At 27.5% G+C, this 9,977-nt stretch overlaps 1 protein-coding gene across 1 annotated transcript; it reads left to right on the top strand.

Moving 5' to 3' along the window:
- Positions 1-8,333: 8,333 nt before the first annotated feature.
- On the top strand, positions 8,334-9,764 carry LOC132925130 (uncharacterized). Its single transcript, XM_060989551.1, has 3 exons — positions 8,334-8,681; positions 9,055-9,176; positions 9,245-9,764. The coding sequence occupies exons 1-3, from the start codon at positions 8,334-8,336 to the stop codon at positions 9,762-9,764; spliced, it is 990 nt and encodes a 329-aa protein (XP_060845534.1).
- The last annotated feature ends 213 nt before the right edge of the window (positions 9,765-9,977 follow it).

Raw genomic sequence — 9,977 nt, 5'->3', positions numbered from 1 at the left:
CGACTAATTTAATCGAGTTTCGTCATATCTGTAAGATCCTGTTTATAAAAAGTAATAAAAAGCATTACCACCCCATTCTGCATATTGTAGCAAAAATGGCACAAATTAGTTTTTCGTAGTTTTTATTGTTGAAAATAAAGTTACAACGTTATTTCATATAAGGCCAGAAAATTAACATAATTTTATATTCATTACAGTGACCTATTCAATAATGATAAGGTACACTAAATGTCTGAAACTTTACAAACAGAGCATAAAGTATCCTTCTTGTCAGCTTTATTTTTTTTTATAAAATCAACAATATTATGCAAATTTTCTACGATATTACATCGGTTATAAGTTATAACTATGCGGCCAATGAAAATATTGACAACGGAAATAGTGACACGTCGAGTATATAATTAAAAAATAATATTATAAGTCTTTATCATAATAAATATGATATAATTTATGGGTAATAACACTAATAACTAATAAGGGTACCTAAATAAGGATTGTAAGGATATATTGCATAAACTTGATGTATTATTTTTCAAATTAATTTGGATAAGCTAAGTTATAGTAATATATATAGACCCTTTACTAAACTAATTAGTCATATTAAAAAAACTTATAAAACTTAACGTTTTAACTAATTATTTAATGCCCGAAACCATTGTTAGTTATATTGCATGTACTGTAGTTTTTATATATTTGAGAAACATCTATTGTAACAATTATTTTTCATTTTTCAAAATATATAATGCGCGTTGTAATTGTAATTATATAGTACTTACCTATACATTATAATATTGTGTTCAATAGTCTTCTGCAGGCGTGTATATTTGTAACAATGTTTGTCCAGACTTAAGGAGTCTAGTTTTTCCCACAAAATGTACACGTCCGTTGCAATAATATTAAATTAGTATGTAAAAACGATGAGTCGCAGGTACATTGTTATTTACTAATAACTATAGGTAATAATAGTATACAGCTAAGGTAGTTATAGTTAAGTTGTAAATATTGTAAATCGTGATAATATTTCGGAGTAGGTAATACTCGCTTTTCAAAAATAAATGAGCGCAAAATACAAAGTATAAGAATATATAGTTTCCTATCCATTATCTACCTATAGGTAGCTTAGCTGTAATAATATATCGTTCTGCAAGTGTTATAAAATGTATTAATCTGTTATATTACAGTCACTACGGCACAGCACAGCACAATATAATATTAATATAATGATTACTATAATATTATGCAAATGTATATTATTGTATACGATTTGAAGGTGATGTGTGTTTGCAATTTTGTAAGGTGTGTATGGTAGTAAGCATGCGAGTTTTGATTTATGGATTTAGTTCAAGCACCTCATGAATACGATTGATATATCTGACGAATACCTAAAATGTTACCTTATCGGTACTGCAGCAGTACAATATTTTAATATTAATCTGTAGTATAATAGTAAAATATATTTATTTCGCATTTATAACATGTATTGAGATGTCTTATTATATAACAGTAATAATATCTTGGAGAGTTGTAAATATCAAAAGAAGATAAGATGAAGACCTAACTATATTAATAATAATAATATCACATAAGCTCATATTAAAAGATCACATAAAAAAAATGATAGGCCAAATATTTCCTGCTACATTATGCTCAAGTGATTTGAAAGTTGTGTATTGTACCCATATATTTGATACATTTTTACATTTGTCTAAAAGTAACTTAAAAGCAACTTTTTATTTTAAATTTCAATACAGAACCATCTTGGGTATATAATCGATTATCAAATCCCAGTGTTATTAAAGTTCAGCTTGTCTCGACGCCATCGATGCTGCCAATCCTATATTTCCCAGCATAATCATATAACAAGGAAGGACATATAAAACGAGGAAAACGTCCAATTCTTATTTAAAAATAAAAACACTGACTTTGAACACTTTATTAGTAAATAACTTTATTGAGGCGAATAAAAGAATACAAATAAATGTCATCATCATAATATAAGTAATCTCCTTTACCGAATATAGGCTTTTATAATATATTTGAATTGTTTGTATATGCTCAGAATCAGATTATGATATTTAAATATAATAATATAATGATGATATGATTATTCATTATTAACTAAATAGTTGATTGTTACTACTACTAATACGATAATAAATGTTATTTAAAAAGTAAAAATATATATTTTCTTGTTTATGTATGGCCCCCACTATGCATTCCGCCCAGGAGCTCCCACATACCTGAATCCGCCCCCGTGTAAGCTCAAAACCAAAAAATACATAGGAATCGGTTATAACTTATGATTGATATATTATTATATATATATATATATATACAATTCTAATTCGTCGGAGGGGAGCAGTAAAAATTCCTTCCAGAGCGCATATAATGCCTAAATGTGTCACCGTATATATCTATAAAATATCATATCATATATTATATAGCCAAAGTTCTATACAACAAGCTAAAACACCGCGTGAAACGTGTGTTTGTAAAAAAATAGTGTCGCACACCGCAATGCGTCCGCGGAGTCATTTAGCTATAATAACGATTTAATAATATATATATATATATATATACAATATTATGTATCCTCTATACACGATACATCTAATACGTGTGTCATTGTAAGTTCTCATATAGAAGTTGGACATAATAATATGTCGTACATGCGTTATATACACGCACGTCTCATTCTATTATATCGAACTATATAAATGTATTTAAGTCGGCCTATCTCTGACTCGTCGTCGTCATAGCCGCGATAGATTATATACCCATTATACATTTATATACATATATAATAACAACGCTAACAATTAACATTTCGCGTTCTAATGTCTATAACTGCAAGTTAATTACGTCGATACGCGTTTTCATATTTTACGATCGTATAGACTTTATTAATTATTATTATTATTATTCTATTATCGCTGTATATATATATTAAATAAATATAATATGGTTATTAAAGACGCGTCACGCGTAGATCTTATGAAGTGTCGCCGGCCTGCAGATAAGGACGTAATCATTATCTGCAATGTCAAATAATAATAATGATAATGTTATCGGATTAAGTGCATTTCCAAACCGAATAATAATAACGTATATTATTTATATTATTGGTACTAAAAGAGTAAATCTGACCTCTGCATATCCTCCCCAGTCACCGCACGTTCCACCAAATGATTTAACGATCAGTTGTCCGTTTAAACGGAAACTTTTCACCTATTCCTCGTAGATATCGGTAATTACAGCCCTTTAAGACTGTGCAAAATTGCAGGACTGGTCCGCAGAGACAAAGTTGGCAGGGTTCAGGTTCATAAACGGCAAAATTATTTCTAAGGAAAAGTATAGTTTTTCGAATAAGATAATGTACCAAATTATATGTTTTGTATTTCTTTTAGGTAAAATAATGTACATTTTGAAATATTTATTCGTAATTTACTGCTAGTAAAAATAACCACATATCCACCACGATATTATATAGTTATATCATTTATAAAACACATACATAACTATATTTTATATATTAATAATTAAAACGCTAGGAATATTTATTTTACTGGCTTCAGTTATTCAAAGAACTGGAAAATTCTAAAATGTTACTTATTCAAACGCAAAAAAAATCTCCGACAATATTCAAATGTAGATTTATGTACTTATTACTTAACTATACAAATACAATTTACCCGATAAATCGATTTTGGTTGTAAATTATGTTTTTCATGACCTATCGATGATCAACTACAATATTATTTTACGTGACGATGCTTGTTTTCTCTAATTTCGAGACGTATAATAGAACTAGTGGCGTTTTTTGTGTATAAGTACCTATTATTTAACGAATAATATAATATACCGGTATTTCATGAATATTGTAATCGTTTGAAAAATGTAATATTCTTCTGTCTGGGACGCGACGCTGTTTCCGCCAAATCGAGTACCACCCGATTCCGTCGTTGCTGGCCAAGGACTTTTGAAGTGTTATTATTATATTTAGTAAGTACCTGCGTCAATATTTAAAGTTGTATGTGGTTAAGATAAATATATAATGAACATAATGCGTGAATCATCGACTAAATAAAACAAGACGAGAAAAGTATTTTAAACAGTAAAAACTGAGTAACTGACCTTCGTTATAGTTATCGTAAAAAAAAACACATTTCAATACAGTTCCACGTTTAATCAACGCTAAGAACATTAAATTATAAATCAATAGTTAACAAAAAACATATTTTAATTGAAAAGTCCAACTTTAGAATTTTTAAAATAATAATAAAATATTTTGTTAAAAAAAAAATCGCCTAATATTTCTAATTATTGGACACTAGGCGTATTGATATGCTTTGGCATATTTGATGTTATTAAAAACATTTAAGTATCAACATAATTATTAAATAAAAGAATAACATTTTTTTTTATTATTTAAATATTTTTATAAAGCGTTATAAAAAAATATATATATTTAATTCTAACTATATACAATTTAAGAAAATATAATATAGGTATTATACAAGTATATATATAATATACTTGCAGGTTTTAACATGACGTATTATTGTTCACAATAATAAATGATAATAATAACAAATTCTTCTTAATTAACTAGTTACATTGTTCAGTTGATTGATCATTTTATAAACTTTTTAATTGAATTATTAAGTTTAAAAAAATTAACTTGTTCATTTAGTCATGATTCTCTTAAACTGTAATCAATGTTCACTTGGAACCTATGTATATAATAGTATACTTATGTTTGTACACTGCTGTTTGTATACTGCTCTATTATATTGTCGTCTGGATAAGCAAATAATCGTGAAAGTTTGTTTTCCATTTCTAGATTTATTTATACAACTAAAATGTTACATCGTTTGAACGTTTTTGTATATATGACACGACGATGCTATTCGAGTAATTTTATTATCCACCAGATTTAAATTTAATTGTAATGTTAAAGAAAAAATAGATTTTGAAGGCTGTAGAATCCGGTAATCCGTTACTTAATAATTATCACTTTTAAACTGTTTGTAAAATAATAATATGCCTTGTATAAAATATAGTATAGCTGATCAACAACAATACAATATACGTATTACAGTATTACCAGGGTCGTTTAATTACGTATAATAAAAGGTGATCGATTAGAGACCTTTAATGTGTTAGGTATATGTTTCTCAATAAATTAATTGGAAACGAGTTTTTAAACAATGAAAATCACAAAATCATAATATATTATTTAAAGGGTTCATTATTTATTCTACTGAGCACTTAGGTCTTGTCGAAAAAAAATAAATATTAAATGTATTTGCATTACATTATATTAAAATACAAATAACTAATAATTTTTATAGAAATATGAAATTGTTTATTAAAGATAATAATCATTTTTTTTTACACAATATTGACGTATTTTAAGTGCTCACAAAAAAGTGATGAACATTTTTGCATTATGTAAAGTGTGTGTCGGCGCTCGGCTTCAATTGTCGAGTGACTGAGTGAGTATCAAAAAACGGCATTTTTTAATTTACATATTATTATAGTATACTATTAAGTCAGTCGTTTATATTTTTTTCAACCCATCAAAATCGATTAGTGAAAAAGAAAGAAATTTGATGTTGTGTTAGTGAAATATAAAATATAATAAGTAACACCAAATATATTCACAGTAGAAGGAAATTGTGTAATTTTTATTCATTTTTAGTTAGGTGTTTTCATTTATAAATGTAGGTATAATATTAAATTTAATTAGTTGTGAAATTTTAGTTATAAAGACAAAAAATAGTATCTAACGAAACAATGTTTAAATTTTGAATATGTTAACTTACTACACAAATTCGTAGCATTGTAACGTAAGTAATTGTTTTATTTTTACTGTTAGATATGACATTTTTATTTTGCTTTTCAATATTTTTATGTTCTACCTATTTAATTTTTTTTTGCCTTTTACATATTTTTCTTTATTATTTACAAAAATAATTTAAATTTTAAATTATACAAACTTAAAAACCTAATGTACTTACATCTAATAAGGTATAACAGTGATCAACATGTAGGTACCTATACCTATATAAAAATATATAATAACTAATAAGTTACTTATAACTTGAGTTATTTTAACTATATTTCTAATTAATTTTTATTAGTTCTTTTTTTAGTAATACATTTTAAGAATTACATTTTTAATTTCCTACGTATTACCCATGTATCGTCAATGGTTAATTTATTATTTAATTATTTATAAATAAACTTAACTCAGATTTGATTGAAATTATAAGTCGTTATATTTATCAAGTTAATATCAATAAAAATTAATTATGCACAAAGTCAAGTATAAATACAAACTTAATGCATAAAAGTTAAAAATGAATAACTAAATCGTTACTAAACTTTAACTTTTAAACTGGAATCGTGGCATATAACTACGGATAACGGATAATACGGCATATCGCTCGTAATATAATATTATGTACGAGAATTTCGCGCACACATAATAGTATAATAATATATTTATATGCGTATTGGAACACAAATGCTATTGCGTACAATATATATGTAAGGTACCTGACTATTTATGTGCACATCTCATACGAGATTCTTGGGCGTAACAATAAAATATAACGTATAGGTATACTACGTACATCGATGTCATTACGTAAACCATTATTTCACGTGTATCGAAACATTCGAAACGGTGTTAAAACGGTACATATATATATATTATATACCTACACGTATATAATAACATCAATGCGGCGGCGGCGGCGGCGGCGCAGTGGCTCTGTATCAAACTGCAACAATTTTACACTGAAACGGAAAACGGTCGGGTTCAGGTGAAAAAACAACAACGTATTCCGTGCACACGTGAGTGCGAGGTTTCGTGTTACATAACGTTATTTTAATACATTGGTAAACGTACTCACTCAAATATTTAAAACAATATTATGTTGATTGCTGTATATCTCTTATCGAGTCATAATATACAGGGTGATTCACCCTCGGGTTCAACCCTTTTTAAAAAAAAAAAATTATGCAGTTATTCAAAATCTTATGTTCGACATTTTTAAATATATACTTTTTTAAATATACCTAAATGGTCTTTTTAGACCATACTTTTAAATTCTTGAAGTTTTTTTTCATTACTTAGGCAGTTTCCTGTGAAAAAACAAACTTCTGGTTTTCAAATAAAAAATTTCTTTTATATTCTAAATTATTTAGTGGATAATATTTTTTTAAATATTATGTCGACGTCTCAAAGTAACATTTTAATAAATAGGTAGTTTTCGGGTTATGTAACTTTGTGTACTAATTGCTACTGAAAGTTTACGATAACGGATTTAGAAGATATTAGGGCTATGTTTGGCTATCACGATTTAAATATTTATTAATCTATCAAAATTTATAATTTTAAAAATGGTTTAAGAATAGGTAATAAAAACTAAATCAAAAATCATATCTATTTTATATTTTTGTAAAACTATTTGTAAGGACTATTATCTATTACTATATGTAAACATTTTAATAACTTAAAACTACTCGTTCAAATTCCTAGTTTGATATATATATACATTTTCAAGAACATTGTCCACTTTGCAATTTACTGTAAAAAAGAGATATTCTCATTTTAAAATCCGAAATTTGTATTGTCACAGGACACTTTTAAAATAATACAAAAATTTATAGTATTCGAAAATATTGTAAGAATCAGAATTAGTATAAATCTATTATCAAAAGAAAAATGGGGATGAACATGGTTAGTGAATCACCCTGTATATTATTATGCACATCTATATACTTGTTATTATCTAGGTGTAGGACAGGTACATAAAACACTGTTTTTTTATGCAGAACATGTTAATATACATAGCACCGTTATAATCCCAATCGGTAAAACCTGATTGGTAAAACAAACCTTTTCGTTGCAATTCGTATAATTGTTGCATAGTTTTATTAGTATAAATATGGCAAAGTTGGACAAGTAAATGGAAAGAGGTCTTTCGATATTGAGTAATATTGGGAATTAACGAAAATCGTCTACGAGTAGCAGCTGGCTAGATTGTTAATAATTCGTCATTATGCTACGCGACACAATCGCGAGTTTGTTGACAACATACTTCAGTATACGTATAATATGTTATAAAATGCACGGAAAATTGTAAATTTAGACATTTTATTTCACTCGAATATGTTTTATTTTTATTATTGTAATTTACAAAAATACATTTAGTCATAGGTAAATTAGGTATACGACTTGCGAGTATATATATAAAAAAATAAAAATAAAACAATACATAATTAACCATCTAGTGGCATCGACGCGTACAATTATAACCATGTTAGAACCTGAACCTAATACAACAATCGAAGGTACAAAATCGTTGCCATGCATTGAACTGTCATCTCCCATACTAAATACGTCCGACCATTCGTTCGCATCTTACAAAAGTTTCAACACGGTTCATGAGCGCGAAATCCAGAAACCTACTGAAGTACGTTCAAACGTAAAAGCTTTGATCGACAAACATAGGTCGTTTCAAGAAAACTTACTAAATTCTCAAGTTAATGATTTCAACACCAAACAGAAATCGTTTGCCAATGCTTGTAAAAATGTAGGTGCATCAGACAACGATTGTACACAAATGAAGGGTGACACGAAGCAGATGGAAAACGTCGAAAATGTTGTGAGATTATAATATGACGCTATTTATTTATTGGATGATACGGTTATAATACAACATATATATATATAACATATTATAATATGATTATTTAAATATTATAATAACAAGTTATTATATTGAATCGATTCACCTTTATTGTTAGCATTAACTTAATTCTTATTTATTAGATTCATAAAAATTACATTTTATTAAAATACGTGTAATTTCAAAGTAAACTAGAACATTATGAGTATTATAACATATTATATATATATTTACAATTCACAATAAATATAATTAGTTTAAACAATATAAGAATAGGTAACATTTGTTGTTATTATTATACCTATACTCTATAGCTATTGTTTTAAAAAATTAAATCGATATGTTTTAGGTGAAAAATCATGTGTATAATGTTTTTACTGCCCACATAGTGAATAATCAAAAACCACTGCAGGTAGAAAAACACATTGTGTCGAAATCTAAAGACTTTGATTTCAAAATTGGAACGCCCGAGTTAGATAAAATCAAAATAAATAAAACAACAAAATTATTTTTATTTTTATTTTTTTGTGTATGGTTAGACGTTTCTGGCAAAATGTTGTTTCCGTGGTCAGTATTAACAACGCTTACTACCAATGTTTGAAACAGCTAATAGATAAACAAAAATGTAAAACTCTCGAGGACGTAATAGTTCATGTCGATTCGATGTTAAAAATAGCAGGCGATGATTCTGAACTAATCGGATTAGAACTCGTGGCCTCGTCCAAGCAGTATTTTGAAAAGTTCGGCATCGTATTGGACAGTAAACTAAATGAAGCATTAAAGAAAAGTTCGTTTTTAACCTACGACAGCAAGATGACTGCGCTTAGAATGGAGTTGGCCGAAAATAAGAGGCGCACAAAGATCGCCGAAAATAGTGTTGCGCAACTCCAAAAGGAAAAGAAAGACTTGTTGAACATATTAACCAGCTACGATTCTGAAAACATTCACAAAATATCGCTGGAAAAACGGCTTGAAGTTGAGCAACAGCAAAACAACGAATTAAGGGATTTAATAAGTAATATTTTCAATAAGAAAATGCCTTTTACCTACAGCCAATAAGTAGCGACTTCTGACAAATAAATGTTTTTAAAATTACAAACGACTAATGGATTTATTGCCTACGATTATCGTGTATCGTAATAATCATAATTATTACAACCTATTATTATAACATTATTTGTACATAGAAAATTGTATTGCCCTTCCTGTCTAAATCGATGTATCAATAACACGTGATTACTGAAATGGTTGGTATACCTAATAAATTGGTTA

This window comes from Rhopalosiphum padi, chromosome 3 (genome assembly GCF_020882245.1).
Source record: "Rhopalosiphum padi isolate XX-2018 chromosome 3, ASM2088224v1, whole genome shotgun sequence".
In the NCBI taxonomy this organism is placed as follows: domain Eukaryota; kingdom Metazoa; phylum Arthropoda; class Insecta; order Hemiptera; family Aphididae; genus Rhopalosiphum; species Rhopalosiphum padi.
This window is presented reverse-complemented; position numbering and strand designations above follow the sequence as displayed.

Excerpts from the sequence above, each read along its gene's own strand:
- LOC132925130 (XM_060989551.1), top strand. The coding sequence starts at position 8,334 with ATGTTAGAACCTGAACCTAATACAACAATCGAAGGTACAAAATCGTTG. Across the intron at positions 8,682-9,054 it reads TGGAAAACGTCGAAAATGTT|GTGAAAAATCATGTGTATAA; the intron begins GTGAGATTATAA and ends GATATGTTTTAG. Across the intron at positions 9,177-9,244 it reads TTCAAAATTGGAACGCCCGA|ACGTTTCTGGCAAAATGTTG; the intron begins GTTAGATAAAAT and ends GTGTATGGTTAG.